This window comes from Lepisosteus platostomus, chromosome 6 (assembly GCF_059453375.1).
Source record: "Lepisosteus platostomus isolate fLepPlt1 chromosome 6, fLepPlt1.hap1, whole genome shotgun sequence".
In the NCBI taxonomy this organism is placed as follows: Eukaryota; Metazoa; Chordata; class Actinopteri; order Semionotiformes; family Lepisosteidae; genus Lepisosteus; species Lepisosteus platostomus.
In genome coordinates this window covers 2630221-2650190 of record NC_142616.1, presented here as the reverse complement: position 1 = coordinate 2650190, position 19970 = coordinate 2630221, and the positions used below count along the sequence as shown (strand labels likewise).

The 19970-nt window shown below is 50.2% G+C and overlaps 2 protein-coding genes across 10 annotated transcripts in view; one reads left to right on the top strand and one right to left on the bottom strand.

Moving 5' to 3' along the window:
- The window catches only part of pitpnbl (phosphatidylinositol transfer protein, beta, like), a 33585-nt gene extending 25638 nt beyond the window's left edge, over positions 1–7947 (bottom strand). For all 6 annotated transcript variants that reach the window (XM_088633825.1, XM_088633827.1, XM_088633823.1 and 3 more), the window contains exons 1-6: positions 7809–7947; positions 7465–7495; positions 5795–5940; positions 4008–4099; positions 452–459; positions 216–290 (exon numbers count right to left, since the gene is read on the bottom strand). In XM_088633825.1, the coding sequence (XP_088489951.1) occupies positions 216–290; positions 452–459; positions 4008–4099; positions 5795–5940; positions 7465–7495; positions 7809–7828 (372 nt within the window). In that variant the 5' untranslated portion in view covers positions 7829–7947. The remainder of the gene's footprint in view (positions 1–215; positions 291–451; positions 460–4007; positions 4100–5794; positions 5941–7464; positions 7496–7808) is intronic.
- A 2426-nt stretch (positions 7948–10373) lies between these two features.
- nif3l1 (NIF3 NGG1 interacting factor 3-like 1 (S. cerevisiae)) lies at positions 10374–19666 on the top strand. 4 transcript variants are annotated; one of them, XM_088637335.1, is made up of 8 exons: positions 10374–10534; positions 12103–12308; positions 12540–13027; positions 14055–14208; positions 14287–14413; positions 15129–15267; positions 18338–18421; positions 19431–19666. In XM_088637335.1, the coding sequence occupies exons 2-8, from the start codon at positions 12115–12117 to the stop codon at positions 19613–19615; spliced, it is 1371 nt and encodes a 456-aa protein (XP_088493461.1). In that variant the 5' UTR covers positions 10374–10534; positions 12103–12114; the 3' UTR covers positions 19616–19666. The 4 variants fall into 4 exon arrangements, with proteins under 4 accessions (XP_088493461.1, XP_088493460.1, XP_088493458.1 ...); XM_088637334.1 differs by having other exon boundaries at positions 12103–12319; positions 12401–13027; XM_088637332.1 differs by having other exon boundaries at positions 12103–13027.
- The last annotated feature ends 304 nt before the right edge of the window (positions 19667–19970 follow it).

The window sequence follows — 19970 nt, the reverse complement described above, 5'->3', positions numbered from 1 at the left end:
TAACAACACTACACCCTGTTACACCCTGTTACACCCTGCCAACAACACTACACCCTGTTACACCCTGCCAACAACACTACACCCTGTTACACCCTGTTACACCCTGCCAACAACACTACACCCTGCCAAGCACGGCTACACACGGCTTCACCCTGTTAAACAGGGCTCCCCCCTGCTCCGCCCTGCTCCGCCCTGCGATTGTGTCTCCCACTTACGTTCTCACTGGTGCCCATGTCCGGCTTGTGCCAGGTCTCTATCTTGATGAAGAAGTCATCCTTCATATATTCGTTCTTCAGGGAGAGACAGAGAGAGAGAGAACGTGTCAGCTCACACCCTCTCTGAGCACAGCGAGCACTCAACACCGGCGCCCCGCCCACAGACTGACACTGGCGCACACAGGCAGCCACCAACACCCACAACATCACTGCCGGAGAGGCACCCAGCGTCTTACCGTGACGACTGCAGACAGGACACAGCGGCCAGCCATAGAAGGGAGAAGAAACACACAGTAAGAAATCAACATGTTTCACACCCAAGTGTTCAAAACACAGACCCTAATACAGAGCCCAGAGACACTCCTCACACAGAGAGATGAACACAGACCCTAATACAGACCCCAGAGACACTCCTCACACAGGGAGATGAACACAGACCCTAATACAGACCCCAGAGACACTCCTCACACAGAGAGATGAACACAGACCCTAACACAGAGCCCAGAGACACTCCTCACACAGAGAGATCAATACAGACCCTGATACAGACCCCAGAGACACTCCTCACACAGAGAGATGAACACAGACCCTAATACAGAGCCCAGAGACACTCCTCACACAGAGAGATGAACACAGACCCTAACACAGAGCCCAGAGACACTCCTCACACAGAGAGATGAACACAGACCCTAACACAGAGCCCAGAGACACTCCTCACACAGAGAGATGAACACAGACCCTAATACAGACCCCAGAGACACTCCTCACACAGAGAGATGAACACAGACCCTAACACAGAGCCCAGAGACACTCCTCACACAGAGAGATCAATACAGACCCTGATACAGACCCCAGAGACACTCCTCACACAGAGAGATCAATACAGACACTAATACAGACCCCAGAGACACTCCTCACACAGAGAGATGAACACAGACCCTAATACAGACCCCAGAGACACTCCTCACACAGAGAGATGAACACAGACCCTAATACAGACCCCAGAGACACTCCTCACACAGAGAGATGAACACAGACCCTAATACAGACCCCAGAGACACTCCTCACACAGAGAGATGAACACAGACCCTAATACAGACCCCAGAGACACCCCTCACACAGAGAGATGAACACAGACCCTAATACAGACCCCAGAGACACCCCTCACACAGAGAGATGAACACAGACCCTAATACAGACCCCAGAGACACTCCTCACACAGAGAGATGAACACAGACCCTAATACAGACCCCAGAGACACTCCTCACACAGAGAGATGAACACAGACCCTAATACAGACCCCAGAGACACTCCTCACACAGAGAGATGAACACAGACCCTAATACAGACCCCAGAGACACTCCTCACACAGAGAGATGAACACAGACCCTAATACAGACCCCAGAGACACTCCTCACACAGAGAGATGAACACAGACCCTAATACAGACCCCAGAGACACTCCTCACACAGAGAGATGAACACAGACCCCAGAGACACTCCTCACACAGAGAGATGAACACAGACCCTAATACAGACCCCAGAGACACTCCTCACACAGAGAGATGAATACAGACCCTAATACAGACCCCAGAGACACTCCTCACACAGAGAGATGAACACAGACCCCAATACAGACCCCAGAGACACTCCTCATACAGAGAGATGAACACAGACCCTAATACAGACCCCAGAGACACTCCTCACACAGAGAGATGAACACAGACCCCAATACAGACCCCAGAGACACTCCTCACACAGAGAGATGAACACAGACCCTAATACAGACCCCAGAGACACTCCTCACACAGAGAGATCAATACAGACCCTAATACAGACCCCAGAGACACTCCTCACACAGAGAGATGAACACAGGCCCTAATACAGACCCCAGAGACACTCCTCACACAGAGAGATGAACACAGACCCCAATACAGACCCCAGAGACACTCCTCACACAGAGAGATGAACACAGACCCTAATACAGACCCCAGAGACACTCCTCACACAGAGAGATGAACACAGACCCTAATACAGACCCCAGAGACACTCCTCACACAGAGAGATGAACACAGACCCTAATACAGACCCCAGAGACACTCCTCACACAGAGAGATGAACACAGACCCTAATACAGACCCCAGAGACACTCCTCACACAGAGAGATGAACACAGACCCTAATACAGACCCCAGAGACACTCCTCACACAGGGAGATGAACACAGGCCCTAATACAGACCCCAGAGACACTCCTCACACAGAGAGATGAACACAGACCCTAATACAGACCCCAGAGACACTCCTCACACAGAGAGATGAACACAGACCCTAATACAGACCCCAGAGACACTCCTCACACAGAGAGATGAACACAGACCCCAGAGACACTCCTCACACAGAGAGATGAACACAGACCCTAATACAGACCCCAGAGACACTCCTCACACAGAGAGATGAACACAGACCCTAATACAGACCCCAGAAACACTCCTCACACAGAGATGAACACAGACCCTAATACAGACCCCAGAGACACTCCTCACACAGAGAGATGAACACAGACCCTAATACAGACCCCAGAGACACTCCTCACACAGAGAGAAGAACACAGACCCTAATACAGACCCCAGAGACACTCCTCACACAGAGAGATGAACACAGACCCTAATACAGACCCCAGAGACACTCCTCACACAGAGAGATGAATACAGACCCTAATACAGACCCCAGAGACACTCCTCACACAGGGAGATGAACACAGACCCTAATACAGACCCCAGAGACACTCCTCACACAGAGAGATGAACACAGACCCTAATACAGACCCCAGAGACACTCCTCACACAGAGAGATGAATACAGATTCTAATACAGACCCCAGAGACACTCCTCACACAGAGAGATGAACACAGACCCTAATACAGACCCCAGAGACACTCCTCACACAGAGAGATGAACACAGACCCTAATACAGACCCCAGAGACACTCCTCACACAGAGAGATGAAGACAGACCCTAATACAGACCCCAGAGACACTCCTCACACAGAGAGATGAAGACAGACCCTAATACAGACCCCAGAGACACTCCTCACACAGAGAGAAGAACACAGACCCCAATACAGACCCCAGAGACACTCCTCACACAGAGAGATGAAGACAGACCCTAATACAGACCCCAGAGACACTCCTCACACAGAGAGATGAAGACAGACCCTAATACAGACCCCAGAGACACTCCTCACACAGAGAGAAGAACACAGACCCTAATACAGACCCCAGAGACACTACTCACACAGAGAGATGAACACAGACCCTAATACAGACCCCAGAGACACTCCTCACACAGAGAGATGAACACAGACCCTAATACAGACCCCAGAGACACTACTCACACAGAGAGATGAACACAGACCCCAGAGACACTACTCACACAGAGAGATGAACACAGACCCTAATACAGACCCCAGAGACACTCCTCACACAGAGAGATGAACACAGACCCTAATACAGACCCCAGAGACACTCCTCACACAGGGAGATGAATACAGACACTAATACAGACTCCAGAGACACTCCTCACACAGAGAGATGAACACAGACCCTAATACAGACCCCAGAGACACTCCTCACACAGAGAGATGAACACAGACCCTAATACAGACCCCAGAGACACTCCTCACACAGGGAGATGAACACAGACCCTAATACAGACCCCAGAGACACTACTTATTGTTTTGTTTTCTGAATGATAACAGGAGAGAGGACAAGAGAGCTGTGCTGCGTGATACTGACTCGTGCGACAGTAGGGATAGGCGTTCCAGGCTTTCTCATGGAAAACCAGGGCTCCCTCCGGCGCAAACATCTGGATGAAGCTGGGAACCTTACTGAGAGCACGAGAGAGTGAGAGAGAGAGCGAGAGGTTAATACGTGACCGAGAGAACGAGGACAGTATGAAATAGTGTATCCTAGATGATCCATCCACCAGTTTTCACTCCCATCGGGGTGGCATCCGAATTCAATTCATTCAGTTTCAGTTCATCTCTAGAGTTCAAGTTCACCGTCATCATACTCGTACCCAGGACTATGGTCTGATGAAAGGCAATTTATCCACAGTAGCTCTCAGACGGTAAGCAGCACAGGAAACAACAACTACAATTGTGTAAGAAAAGACAGACAGAGACAACAGATCATGCGCCACACGACAACAGGAACCAGGCACAGTGCCACACGACAACAGGAACCAGGCACAGTGCCACACGACAACAGGAAACAGGCACAGTGCCACACGACAACAGGAACCAGGCACTGTGCAAAACAGCAAGAGTTGTGCAAAATCACACGTCATCAGAATGAAAAGGATGTGAAATTATGGGGAGTGAAGGTCTTGACCTGTGAGGCACAGGCAGGTGTCAGTGTGATGAAGAGAGAGGCACTGTGAGGTTCAGAGGCTGGGAGTTTAACAGTTTGACAGTGCTGGGGTAAGCACTGTCTCCGAGTCTGGCAGTCCGGGCCCGGACGCTCTGGTACAGCGCCTTTCACACTGATAAAAGCTGAAAACTTGAACTTGAACTTTACTGCCATATGTAACCGGTACTGGTCCAATGGAATTCTTACTGACAGGAAGTCTCTCGATTGTAAAACAGGTGTAAAAAACAAGACAAAGTGCAGACAGTGCATCAAGACAATATACAAACAATAGACAGTGTGCAGGTAAACATGTAGACAGTTTGAATGTAAACAATACAGACGTGTAAACAGTGACTGGAGATGTGCGATAGATAAGAAATCATAAAGAGGTAGATGGTGATGGTGTAGGTGTGGTCCGAGGGGGATGGCTCAATGTGTTCGCCAGTCTCACTGCTTGTGGATAGAAGCTATTGAAGAATCTAGTGGTCAGTGTCCGTATGCTCTTATATCTCTTGCCTGAGGGCAGTGGGGTGAAGAGCTCATGCCCGGGGTGGTGACTGTCCTCTGTGATGGCCAGAATTCTACCACGGCAGCGGTCCTCGTAGAGCTGTTTAATCTCGGTGAGACCGCAGCCGATGATTTTCTGGGCCATATTGACCATTCTCTGCAGTGCCTTTCTTTCCCGCGAAGAGGTGTTGCCGTTTGAATGTAAACAATACAGACGTGTGAACAGTGCCTGGAGATGTGCGATAGATAAGGAATCACAATGAGGTGGATGTGATGGTGTAGCTGTGGTCCGAGGGGCCTGGCTCAGTGTGTTCGCCAGTCTCACTGCTCACTGAGGCGCTTATACCCAGGAGGCAGGCCGCCAGCAGGAAGCAGAAAGTGGCATCACCCCCGCCCGCAATTCAATTCATCTTCATATAGCGCCTTGCCCCGCAGGGCTGGACAAGAGCCGGGCGACAGGACACGACCTCACAGTCCAGCAGGGGGGGGGAGGCCAGCTGACGCCGGAGGAGAGGCACCCAAGACCCCCCTGGAAGGAGGGAAAAACCGAAACCTCTGGGGGGGTTCGACAGTCCGCTGGGCTCCGCGGCTCTCTGGGGACTGCCGAGCCCCCCACCCCGCCACGGAGGGGCGGCCGCGCGCGCGAGGGGCACCGGGAGACTGACCTGTGAATGTGGTAGATCTTGTGGGTGTACTGTCCTCTCTCCCCCTCCTTCTCGTACGGCTCGTTCCTCAGCACCTCGATCCCCTCTCCCCCCCCAGTGTTGTTCTTACTGGCCTCAGCCACTGAATACAGCTGACCGACCTGGTACTGGGAGAGAGAGAGAGGGGTTCATACAGACACTGACTGGACACTCCAGTACATTAACACTGCACTGAGAGAGAGAGGGGTTAATACACACACACTGACTGGACACTCCAGTACATTAACACTGCACTGAGAGAGAGAGAGAGGGGTTAATACAGACACACTGACTGGACACTCCAGTACATTAACACTGCACTGAGAGAGAGAGAGAGGGGTTAATACAGACACACTGACTGGACACTCCAGTACATTAACACTGCACTGAGAGAGAGAGGGGTTCATACAGACACACTGACTGGACACTCCAGTACATGAACACTGCACTGAGAGAGAGAGGGGTTCATACAGACACACTGACTGGACACCCCAGTACATTAACACTGCACTGAGAGAGAGAGGGGTTCATACACACACACTAACTGGACACTCCAGTACATTAACACTGCACTGAGAGAGAGAGAGGGGTTAATACACACACACTGACTGGACACTCCAGTACATTAACACTGCACTGAGAGAGAGAGGGGTTCATACACACACACTGACTGGACACTCCAGTACATTAACACTGCACTGAGAGAGAGAGAGAGGGGTTAATACACACACTGACTGGACACTCCAGTACATTAACACTGCACTGAGAGAGAGAGGGGTTCATACAGACACACTGACTGGACACTCCAGTACATTAACACTGCACTGAGAGAGAGAGAGAGGGGTTAATACAGACACACTGACTGGACACTCCAGTACATTAACACTCCACTGAGAGAGAGAGGGGTTAATACACACACACTGACTGGACACTCCAGTACATTAACACTGCACTGAGAGAGAGGGGTTCATACAGACACACTGACTGGACACTCCAGTACATTAACACTGCACTGAGAGAGAGAGAGAGGGGTTAATACACACACACTGACTGGACACTCCAGTACATTAACACTGCACTGAGAGAGAGGGGGGTTCATACACACACACTGACTGGACACTCCAGTACATCAACACTGCACTGAGAGAGAGGGGTTCATACACACACACTGACTGGACACTCCAGTACATTAACACTGCACTGAGAGAGAGAGAGAGAGGGGTTAATACACACACACTGACTGGACACTCCAGTACATTAACACTGCACTGAGAGAGAGAGGGGTTCATACAGACACACTGACTGGACACTCCAGTACATTAACACTGCACTGAGAGAGAGAGGGGTTCATACAGACACACTGACTGGACACTCCAGTACATTAACACTGCACTGAGAGAGAGAGGGGTTAATACACACACACTGACTGGACACTCCAGTACATTAACACTGCACTGAGAGAGAGAGAGAGGGGTTAATACACACACTGACTGGACACTCCAGTACATTAACACTGCACTGAGAGAGAGAGGGGGGGTTAATACACACACACTGAGAGAGAGAGAGGGGGGTTAATACACACACACTGAGAGAGAGAGAGGGGGGTTAATACACACACACTGAGAGAGAGAGGGGTTCATACAGACTCTTACCTCCTCTACAGAACATGGCAGCAGGACTCGGCTGTGGAGAGGAGAGAGATGAATTATTCGAATACCCAGAACGACTGCTGTTCCGAAAAGGTTTAAGAAATAACTAGAAATAAACGGACGCACATGAGGCAGAAAAGCAAGCCAAGCGATGTTAAAATAACAATAAATCAGGGAAAACAAGAGGCCATCGGGCTGCTGAACGAGTCGCTCCGACCCGCGGCATCTCTCACTGAGAAGACGCCATCAGGCCTGTGGCTCCGATGGACCGGCGCCACGATCGCATTATGCGAGTTTAGGAGTCGTGCAGTTCGACACGATTGACTGAGATTTTCAACGGTCCTTACTATTCTTTAATGAGCACCATCACGGATGGACGCGTCCTCCTGTGTGCCGGAAGCTGGGAACGCCGGCTGACTCAGGGAGATGACGTGACGTCACACGGGCGCGCCGCCGCGCTGCGTCCCGGTGCGCTGAGGCCGCCATGATGGTAAGGTCAGCATGGTGATGGTGAGGTCAGCATGCTGATGATGCACGTCCCCGGAGAGATTGCAATTATAATAATAATAATAATAACAATCATCATCATCATCATCATTTATTATTTTGTAGACTGAATTATTATTATTATAAATATAAATATATTGCACAGGTCCCTGGCATATATTGCCCAAAAACAGTTTTAAACAGGAAAAAGAAAAGGAGCAGACGTGTCAGTTTACTGTTCAGTCCAGAAACAGGTCACTGTCAGTGTTGCCTCTGCAAGGTGGCAACATCGACATTGAATCTTATCTTGAACAACTCTATCTTGTGCTGTGACTCTCTTAGCGGTTAATTATATAATTACACCGAGTTTATTAATTATTTTTTTTAATTACTTTTAAGGACACTGTCCTTGGTTTATTCCCTGCTGAAAAGAAAAACACAGGGTGTCGCCGTGGAGCCTTCTTCAGGTGTGAGCAGCTCCCGCCTGAACTACCCCTGTCCTTGGTGTCGTGAGTGTGTTACACCTCTGTGTGCTTCAGAGAAGCTACAAATGCGTTTAAGTTGTACTCAGGTTCCTCAAAAAGATCAACAACTGCCCTCGGAGAAATGGTTTACAAAAACATCTCTCAGCATACAAACTGATTTCTTAATGCGAGCCCCCGATTGTAGTATTTATAATAATAATAATAATAAACTTTATTTTAGATAGCGCCTTTAAAGGTGGCTTCTCAAAGCGCTTTACAGGATGACGATAACAATAAATTAGAAGACTACACCAGATAAAACACAATGACAATAAATAAGAAGACTACACCAGATAAAACACAATGACAATAAATAAGAAGACTACACCAGATAAAACACAATGACAATAAATTAGAAGACTACACCAGATAAAACACAATGACAATAAATTAGAAGACTACACCAGATAAAACACAATGACAATAAATAAGAAGACTACACCAGATAAAACACAATGACAATAAATAAGAAGACTACACCAGATAAAACACAATGACAATAAATAAGAAGACTACACCAGATAAAACACAATGACAATAAATAAGAAGACTACACCAGATAAAACACAATGACAATAAATAAGAAGATACACCAGATAAAACACAATGACAATAAATAAGAAGACTACACCAGATAAAACACAATGACAATAAATAAGAAGACTACACCAGATAAAACACAATGACAATAAATAAGAAGAATACACCAGATAAAACCCAATGACAATAAATAAGAAGACTACACCAGATAAAACACAATGACAATAAATAAGAAGACTACACCAGATAAAACACAATGACAATAAATTAGAAGACTACACCAGATAAAACACAATGACAATAAATTAGAAGACTACACCAGATAAAACACAATGACAATAAATAAGAAGACTACACCAGATAAAACCCAATGACAATAAATTAGAAGACTACACCAGATAAAACCCAATGACAATAAATTAGAAGACTACACCAGATAAAACACAATGACAATAAATAAGAAGACTACACCAGATAAAACCCAATGACAATAAATTAGAAGACTACACCAGATAAAACCCAATGAGAGCGCACAGAGGAGACCAGGGAGGGTGGTAGTGAGAAGAGCAGAGGGGTGAGGAACGAGACCAGTGAAGTACAGACTCTTCTAGAGAAGGAGGTTTGAGTCTGGATCTGAAGGAGACTCTCTGATGTCCTCGGGCAGAGGGAGTCCCAGAGCTTGGGGGCGCAGCAGGAGAAGCCCTGTCACCCCTAGAGTGTGGACGGGCTTGGGGGACAGACAGGAGGGCAGAGTAAGAGGAGCGAAGGTGGTGAGGTGGAGAGCAGGGCGATAGTACCTCAGACAGGTACTGAGGCGCCCAGCCATGCAGAGCCTTACAGGTGAGCAGGAGGATTTTAAAGTCCACACGGAATTTGACTGGAAGCCAGTGCAGGGACTCCAGGACAGGAGTGATGTGAACACCTGCACTAGACCTGGTCAGGATTCTGGCTGCTGAATTGTGGACAGACTGCAGTTTGTTCAGAGTAGATTTTGATACCCTAAATTTGTCTGTTGATAAGATTCTAACTGATAACTGGTGTGTTGTTCTGCTTGGTTCAGCTGATGTTGTCTTTGTATTGGCATGTTGCAACATCCGTGTGTACATCCCCTCTACTGTTGCTTTCTTTCTTGTATAATATAATTGATTCTAAAAAACACAAGACGCGCAAGGAAACACACATCTCGTTTCCCTGGAAGAAGGGTCTCAGTCGTCATGGAGCCCGGCCATTGGTCCTCCGGACTGTCGCTCAAACAGTTTCTCGGAGCAACGGCCAATCACGTCGTCTCAAGACTTGCCCCGCCCCCCGAGCCAATCAGGGGAGGAGGGGCGGAGCTGCGACGTCACCTTCCGGAAGAAGACCACGTGTGTTTGTGCCGCCGCGTAAAGCCGGCGACCTCAAGCAGCGCGAATGAACCGGAAGTGCTTGTAAACTGAATTATTTCCTAATTCTAACTGAATCAATCCCCGTGAGAGAGTGCTCCAGCCGCACCGGAGTGAGGGAGACGCGGGCTGCTGCTCCGGGTAAGAGCCCCGTTAAGCCACTGGTGTGAGAAGAGCTTATCTCTGTCGTGTTGTCTGCACTGCGGCGTGATCCGTCTGTCTCCTCCACTGCGTGGGGCTCCCCACTGTGGACAGGAACCTCAGCTGTGCTGGTAGCGCCCCGGCGAGCTACACCATGTGTACCCCTGCTTGCGCTCCCGCCTGCCTCGGGCTGCCCCATCAGGGGGCGCTGTGCTGGGGCTCTGAGCGGAGAACGGTGCGGTTATACTGCCCCTTGAAATGAGCTCCCAGTCAAATCACCTTTATTTGTCACTCCGGCCTTAAGCAGGCATACAGAGGAACGACACTCTGCAGTTGTTACACTGCTGTTGTTATTGTGTTACTGTCTCTTGTCTTGTCTGCTGTTCTACATATACAGTATACACTGCACCCGAGAGACTAATGAGGAACACTTTTCACTTGAATTAATAATAACTGCTTGCACTTACATAGAGCTTTTCTGGACCCTCCACTCAAAGCGCTTTACAGGTATTGGGGATCCCCTCCACAACCAGCAGTGCGCAGCCCCACCTGGATGATGCACCAGTCCTCTCACACACAGCAGCTCTCAGTGGGGAGGAGAGCAGAGTGATGGAGCCAGTTCAGAGAGGGGGGTTATTAGGAGGCCATGATGGGTAAAGACCAGGGGGGAGTTTGACCAGGACGATGGGGTTACACCCCTACTGTTTTTGAGAAACACCCTGGGATTGTTAATGACCACGGAGCCTTCTTCCAGTCCAGTGTCCCCGTCAGTGTCCAGCCCTACTCTTTTATAGCTCACCATCACTGGACTGGGGCATCAGGACCACACAGAGCGCAGGGAGAGAGCGCCCCCTGCTGGCCCCAGTCACCCCTCTCCCAGGAGTCTCCCCTCCAGGTACTGGCCAGGCTCCCCCTGCTGGGCTCCAGTGGGCTGGGAGCTGGGAGAGAGCGCCCCCTGCTGGCCCCACTCACCCCTCTCCCAGGAGTCTCCCCTCCAGGTACTGGCCAGGCTCCCCCTGCTGGGCTCCAGTGGGCTGGGAGCTGGGAGAGAGCGCCCCCTGCTGGCCCCACTCACCCCTCTCCCAGGAGTCTCCCCTCCAGGTACTGGCCAGGCTCCCCGTCACTATACTGGGGTATTAGGACCCACACAGACCGCAGGGTGAGAGCGCCCCCTGCTGGCCCCAGTCACACCTCTCCCAGCAGCAGCCTCAGCTCTCCCAGGAGTACCTTCAGGTACTGGCCAGGCTCCCTCTGTAAAACCCGGAGTGGATCCATACAGACCTGTAAAACCCGGAGCGGATCGATACAGACCTGTAAAACCCGGAGCGGATCGGACTCTGGGGGCGTGATACAGACCTGTAAAACCCGGAGCGGAGCGGACTCTGGGGGCGTGATGCAGACCTGTAAAACCCAGAGCGGATCGATACAGACCTGTAAAACCCAGAGTGGATCGGACTCTGGGGGCGTGATACAGACCTGTAAAACCCGGAGCGGATCGATACAGACCTGTAAAACCCGGAGCGGAGCGGACTCTGTCTCTAACCCCCTCGTTCCATCTCCTCTTACAGCCCCTGGCACCGATGCGACTCGGACCCGCGCGGACCCTGCTGACCGCTGTGTCCGTCAGATCGTCCGCTCTGTGGCCGAGTAGACTGACCGGCCCCTGCGTGCCGCCCCTGCGCCGCCGCCTCTGGGATAGCGTCCCCCCTGCGTCTGTCCAGCCCACGCCTTCGCGGTCGCGCCCCTCGTCCACCTGCCCTCCCTGGCCTTCCGCCTTCTCTTCCTCTTCCTCCTCTTTCACCACTTCCTCTTTGTCTTTCTTCACTTCCTGTTTCTCCACTTGCCCTTCCTGTTTCTTCACTTCGTGTTTCTCCTCTTCCACTTCCTACTTTGCCACTTCCCCTTCCTGTTTCACTACTTCCTGTTTCTCCAATTCCCCTTCCGGTTTCACCACTTCCTGTTTCTCCACTTCCCCTTCCTGTTTCACCACTTCCTGTTTCTCCACTTCCGCTTCCTGTTTCTCCTCTTCCACTTCCTCCTTTGCCACTTCCCCTTCCGGTTCCACCACTTCCTGTTTCTCCACTTCCGCTTCCTGTTTCTCCACTTCCTCTTCCTGCGGCTCCGCCCCCCGGGCCGGGATGGACCTGGCGCAGGTGGTGGCGGCGCTGGAGGCTCTGGCCCCGCTGGAGCTGGCCGAGAGCTGGGACAACGTGGGCCTGCTGGTGGAGCCCAGCCCGCCGCGGGCGGTGCGCGCCGCGCTGCTGACCACCGACCTGACGCCGCCCGTGCTGGAGGAGGCCGAGGCGCGGGGGGCGGGGCTCGTGGTGGCCTACCACCCGCCCCTCTTCCGGCCCGTGCGCCGGCTCACCTGCTCCAGCTGGAAGGAGCGGCTGGCCGTGCGGGCGCTGGAGCTGGGCGTGGCCGTGTACTCGCCCCACACCGCGCTGGACTGCCTGGCCGGGGGCGTCAACGACTGGCTGTGTGCAGCACTGGGTACACCCCCCCGCTACTCTCCGCGCAGTGTTCATGTACTGGAGTGTCCAGTCAGTGTGTCTGTATTAACCCCCCCGCTACTCTCCGCGCAGTGTTCATGTACTGGAGTGTCCAGTCAGTGTGTGTGTATTAACCCCTCTCTCTCTCAGTGCAGTGTTAATGTACTGGAGTGTCCAGTCAGTGTGTCTGTATTAACCCCTCTCTCTCTCTCAGTGCAGTGTTACTGTACTGGAGTGTCCAGTCAGTGTGTCTGTATTAACCCCTCTCTCTCAGTGCAGTGTTAATGTACTGGAGTGTCCAGTCAGTGTGTGTGTATTAACCCCTCTCTCTCTCAGTGCAGTGTTAATGTACTGGAGTGTCCAGTCAGTGTGTCTGTATTAACCCCTCTCTCTCTCAGTGCAGTGTTAATGTACTGGAGTGTCCAGTCAGTGTGTGTATTAACCCCTCTCTCTCTCTCAGTGCAGTGTTAATGTACTGGAGTGTCCAGTCAGTGTGTCTGTATGAACCCCTCTCTCTCTCAGTGCAGTGTTAATGTACTGGAGTGTCCAGTCAGTGTGTCTGTATTAACCCCTCTCTCTCTCTCAGTGCAGTGTTACTGTACTGGAGTCTCCAGTCAGTGTGTCTGTATTAACCCCTCTCTCTCAGTGCAGTGTTCATGTACTGGAGTGTCCAGTCAGTGTGTGTGTATTAACCCCTCTCTCTCTCAGTGCAGTGTTAATGTACTGGAGTGTCCAGTCAGTGTGTGTGTATTAACCCCTCTCTCTCTCTCAGTGCAGTGTTAATGTACTGGAGTGTCCAGTCAGTGTGTGTGTATTAACCCCTCTCTCTCTCAGTGCAGTGTTAATGTACTGGAGTGTCCAGTCAGTGTGTGTGTATTAACCCCTCTCTCTCTCTCAGTGCAGTGTTAATGTACTGGAGTGTCCAGTCAGTGTGTGTGTATTAACCCCTCTCTCTCTCAGTGCAGTGTTAATGTACTGGAGTGTCCAGTCAGTGTGTCTGTATGAACCCCTCTCTCTCTCCCCTTCAGGCAGTGGCAGTGTGAGTGTATTGACTCAGGCAGAGAGCAGTGCCCCAGTGGGTCAGAGGTTAGAGTTCAGAGTGGACAGTCCCGATGACCTGACCTCCATCCTGCGTGGTCTTGATCACATCCAGGGCGTGTCTTACCAGCATCACTCCTGCAGGTACACAATCTCCTCCCCTCTCTGCTGTCTGTCTGCTCAGGACCCTGTCAGCGTCACTGACTCTCTGCCTGTGTCCAGAGGTGACAGGGGGGACGTGACCAGTGTCAGTGTGAGCTGCCCACCCTCCGCGCTGACCCCTGCGGTCCAGCTGCTGTCCAGTTACAGCGCAGCCTACGGCACCCTGACAATACTGCAGACCAAGAAGGTATCTATCCCCCTACCTCTCTCTCTCTCAGTGCAGTGTTAATGTACTGGGGTGTCCAGTCAGTGTGTGTGTATTAACCCCTCTCTCTCTCAGTGCAGTGTTAATGTACTGGAGTGTCCAGTCAGTGTGTCTGTATGAACCCCTCTCTCTCTCAGTGCAGTGTTAATGTACTGGAGTGTCCAGTCAGTGTGTGTGTATTAACCCCTCTCTCTCTCTCAGTGCAGTGTTAATGTACTGGAGTGTCCAGTCAGTGTGTCTGTATGAACCCCTCTCTCTCTCTCAGTGCAGTGTTAATGTACTGGAGTGTCCAGTCAGTGTGTCTGTATGAACCCCTCTCTCTCTCAGTGCAGTGTTAATGTACTGGAGTGTCCAGTCAGTGTCTGTATTAACCCCTCTCTCTCTCAGTGCAGTGTTAATGTACTGGAGTGTCCAGTCAGTGTGTCTGTATTAACCCCTCTCTCTCTCAGTGCAGTGTTAATGTACTGGAGTGTCCAGTCAGTGTGTGTGTATTAACCCCTCTCTCTCTCAGTGCAGTGTTAATGTACTGGAGTGTCCAGTCAGTGTGTCTGTATGAACCCCTCTCTCTCTCAGTGCAGTGTTAATGTACTGGAGTGTCCAGTCAGTGTGTCTGTATTAACCCCTCTCTCTCTCAGGGCAGTGTTAATGTACTGGAGTGTCCAGTCAGTGTGTCTGTATTAACCCCTCTCTCTCTCAGCCTCCTCTCCCAGGCTGTGGTCAGGGCCGGGTCAGTGTTCTGGATGACCCAGTCCCAGTGTCGACGGCTGTGCAGCGGATCAAGTCCTACCTGGGTCTCGCCCACGTCAGGCTGGCGCTGGGGGCGCAGTGCACTCTGGGTAAGGCAGCAGTCGTTGGCGTGTCTCCGGCTCGTGTCCAAGGAGCGCCGCCTCCTGGGCCGGCTGAGACACTTGTCTCTGTCTCTCTCTCAATTTTCTCACTGTCTGTTCCTCAGGCTGGGACAGGAGATCACACACTGTATTATTATTATTGAGAGACGGGCTCACTGTTCCTCAGGCTGGGACAGGAGATCACACACTGTATTATTATTATTGAGAGACAGGCTCACTGACTGTTCCTCAGGCTGGGACAGGAGATCACACACTGTATTATTATTATTGAGAGACAGGCTCACTGTCTGTTCCTCAGGCTGGGACAGGAGATCACACACTGTATTATTATTATTGAGAGACGGGCTCACTGTCTGTTCCTCAGGCTGGGACAGGAGATCACACACTGTATTATTATTATTGAGAGACAGGCTCACTGTCTGTTCCTCAGGCTGGGACAGGAGATCACACACTGTATTATTATTATTGAGAGACAGGCTCACTGTCTGTTCCTCAGGCTGGGACAGGAGATCACACACTGTATTATTATTATTGAGAGACGGGCTCACTGTTCCTCAGGCTGGGACAGGAGATCACACACTGTATTATTATTATTGAGAGACAGGCTCACTGTCTGTTCCTCAGGCTGGGACAGGAGATCACACACTGTATTATTATTATTGAGAGACGGGCTCACTGTCTGTTCCTCAGGCTGGGACAGGAGATCACACACTGTATTATTATTATTGAGAGACGGGCTCACTGTCTGTTCCTCAGGCTGGGACAGGAGATCACACACTGTATTATTATTATTGAGAGACGGGCTCACTGTCTGTTCCTCAGGCTGGGACAGGAGATCACACACTGTATTATTATTATTGAGAGACAGGCTCACTGTCTGTTCCTCAGGCTGGGACAGGAGATCACACACTGTATTATTATTATTGAGAGACGGGCTCACTGTCTGTTCCTCAGGCTGTGACAGGAGATCACACACTGTATTATTATTATTGAGAGACGGGCTCACTGTCTGTTCCTCAGGCTGGGACAGGAGATCACACACTGTATTATTATTATTGAGAGACAGGCTCACTGTCTGTTCCTCAGGCTGGGACAGGAGATCACACACTGTATTATTATTATTGAGAGACGGGCTCACTGTCTGTTCCTCAGGCTGGGACAGGAGATCACACACTGTATTATTATTATTGAGAGACGGGCTCACTGTCTGTTCCTCAGGCTGGGACAGGAGATCACACACTGTATTATTATTATTGAGAGACGGGCTCACTGTCTGTTCCTCAGGCTGGGACAGGAGATCACACACTGTATTATTATTATTGAGAGACAGGCTCACTGTCTGTTCCTCAGGCTGGGACAGGAGATCACACACTGTATTATTATTATTGAGAGACGGGCTCACTGTCTGTTCCTCAGGCTGGGACAGGAGATCACACACTGTATTATTATTATTGAGAGACGGGCTCACTGTTCTTCAGGCTGGGACAGGAGATCACACACTGTATTATTATTATTGAGAGACGGGCTCACTGTCTGTTCCTCAGGCTGGGACAGGAGATCACATACTGTATTATTAATATTGAGAGACGGGCTCACTGTCTGTTCCTCAGGCTGGGACAGGAGATCACACACTGTATTATTATTATTGAGAGACGGGCTCACTGTCTGTTCCTCAGGCTGGGACAGGAGATCACACACTGTATTATTATTATTGAGAGACAGGCTCACTGTTCCTCAGGCTGGGACAGGAGATCACACACTGTATTATTATTATTGAGAGACGGGCTCACTGTTCCTCAGGCTGGGACAGGAGATCACACACTATTATTATTATTGAGAGACAGGCTCACTGTCTGTTCCTCAGGCTGGGACAGGAGATCACACACTGTATTATTATTATTGAGAGACAGGCTCACTGTCTGTTCCTCAGGCTGGGACAGGAGATCACACACTGTATTATTATTATTGAGAGACAGGCTCACTGTCTGTTCCTCAGGCTGGGACAGGAGATCACACACTGTATTATTATTATTGAGAGACAGGCTCACTGTCTGTTCCTCAGGCTGGGACAGGAGATCACACACTGTATTATTATTATTGAGAGACGGGCTCACTGTCTGTTCCTCAGGCTGGGACAGGAGATCACACACTGTATTATTATTATTGAGAGACGGGCTCACTGTCTGTTCCTCAGGCTGGGACAGGAGATCACACACTGTATTATTATTATTGAGAGACGGGCTCACTGTCTGTTCCTCAGGCTGGGACAGGAGATCACACACTGTATTATTATTATTGAGAGACGGGCTCACTGTCTGTTCCTCAGGCTGGGACAGGAGATCACACACTGTATTATTATTATTGAGAGACGGGCTCACTGTCTGTTCCTCAGGCTGGGACAGGAGATCACACACTGTATTATTATTATTGAGAGACGGGCTCACTGTCTGTTCCTCAGGCTGGGACAGGAGATCACACACTGTATTATTATTATTGAGAGACGGGCTCACTGTCTTCCTCAGGCTGGGACAGGAGATCACACACTGTATTATTATTATTGAGAGACAGGCTCACTGTCTGTTCTCAGGCTGGGACAGGAGATCACACACTGTATTATTATTATTGAGAGACAGACTCACTGTTCCTCAGGCTGGGACAGGAGATCACACACTGTATTATTATTATTGAGAGACGGGCTCACTGTCTTCCTCAGGCTGGGACAGGAGATCACACACTGTATTATTATTATTGAGAGACAGGCTCACTGTCTGTTCCTCAGGCTGGGACAGGAGATCACGCACTGTATTATTATTATTGAGAGACGGGCTCACTGTCTGTTCCTCAGGCTGGGACAGGAGATCACACACTGTATTATTATTATTGAGAGACAGACTCACTGTCTGTTCCTCAGGCTGGGACAGGAGATCACACACTGTATTATTATTATTATAATATTATTATTAAAGTAAAATAAAATCTACAGACATTTACAACAAAGACATGTCATAAAAATCTCTCTCTCTCTCTCTCTCTCTCTCTCTCTCTCTCTCTCTCTCAGACTCCACAGTCCGGACAGTGGCTGTGTGCGCTGGTTCTGGAGGCTCGGTTCTGAAGGGCGTGAAGGCCGACCTGTACCTCACAGGTGAGCGCGCCGTCTTCCTCTGTATCGATCGCCTCGTTACCTGATCAACAGTATGGAGCGCTTACCGGTTCATTGATCGGTGCACAGTTTGAGCCTGGTGATGATTCCACACTTACTGGGTACTGATCGCTTGCATCGATAAGTGTTCAAATCAGCTCTGTTGATGAGAGTATGGAATATAATATTAAGTTTATAAATGAATATTACAGACCAGCATGTTGACCACATTGTTAATGAGTGTATTGATTGTCTAAACAGCTGTATTGATTAGAATACTGATTTGGTACTGGGATGATTGTACACTTCCTGGTTACTGATCATTTGCTTTGATTAGAGTTGTAATCGCCTGTATGATGAGACTGATAATTTTGTATAAATGAGGATTACAGACCAGCCTATTGACCAGCTGTGTTGATGAGTTTATGGATCAGCTAATCAGCTGTATTGATGAGAATACGGACTATCTTGATCAGTTTGTGATTGAGGAACGTGGAACAGCACGCTGATCGGTTCTTGATGAGTGTATTGATTAGCTAATCAGCTGTATTGATGAGAATACGGACTATCTTGATCAGTTTGTGATTGAGGAACGTGGAACAGCACGCTGATCGGTTCTTGATGAGTGTATTGATTAGCTAATCAGCTGTATTGATGAGAATATGGACTATCTTGATCAGTTTGTGATTGAGGAACGTGGAACAGCACGCTGATCGGTTCTTGATGAGTGTATTGATTAGCTAATCAGCTGTATTGATGAGAATATGGACTATCTTGATCAGTTTGTGATTGAGGAACGTGGAACAGCACGCTGATCGGTTCTGGATGAGTGTATTGATTAGCTAATCAGCTGTATTGATGAGAATATGGACTATCTTGATCAGTTTGTGATTGAGGAACGTGGAACAGCACGCTGATCGGTTCTTGATGAGAATATTGATTATATTGATGGGTTTATCAGTGGTCAGTTCGTGAGCCTGCTGACCGCTGTCCTGACCCTGCTGTCCAACAGGGGAGATGTCCCACCACGATGTCCTGGACGCCGTCGCCGCGGGGACAAGCGTGGTGCTGTGCGAGCACACCAACACGGAGCGCGGGTTCCTGTCCGTGCTGCAGGACCGCCTGGCCGCTCGGCTGGGCCCGGGGGTGAGCGTGCTCGTGTCCGAGAGGGACGCTGACCCCCTGCGGGTGGTCTGACCGGCTGTCTGTACTGATCATTAAAGTGGAGCTGAGGCTCCGGTCACACAGGCTGGGTCATTTACTCATTTACTGACGAGCCGAGTGTCCGAGTGTCCGAGTGTCCGAGTGTCCGAGTGTCCGGGGGGCCGAGTGTCCGAGTGTCCGAGTGTCCGGGGGGCCGAGTGTCCGAGTGTCCGGGGGGCCGGGGGGCCGAGTGTCCGAGTGTCCGAGTGTCCGAGTGTCCGAGTGTCCGGGGGGCCGGGGGGCCGAGTGTCCGTGTGTCTGTCCGAGGGGCCGTGTGTCCGTGTGTCCGAGTGTCCGTGTGTCCGAGTGTCCGAGTGTCCGTGTGTCCGAGTGTCCGTGTGTCCGAGTG

What these genes read in the sequence shown, in the direction of transcription:
- nif3l1 (XM_088637332.1), top strand. Translation starts at nt 12,115, where the DNA reads ATGCGACTCGGACCCGCGCGGACCCTGCTGACCGCTGTGTCCGTCAGA. An exon ending in CAATACTGCAGACCAAGAAG is followed by an intron (nt 14,414 to 15,128) that starts GTATCTATCCCC and finishes TCTCTCTCTCAG; the next exon opens with CCTCCTCTCCCAGGCTGTGG. An exon ending in GGGGGCGCAGTGCACTCTGG is followed by an intron (nt 15,268 to 18,337) that starts GTAAGGCAGCAG and finishes TCTCTCTCTCAG; the next exon opens with ACTCCACAGTCCGGACAGTG.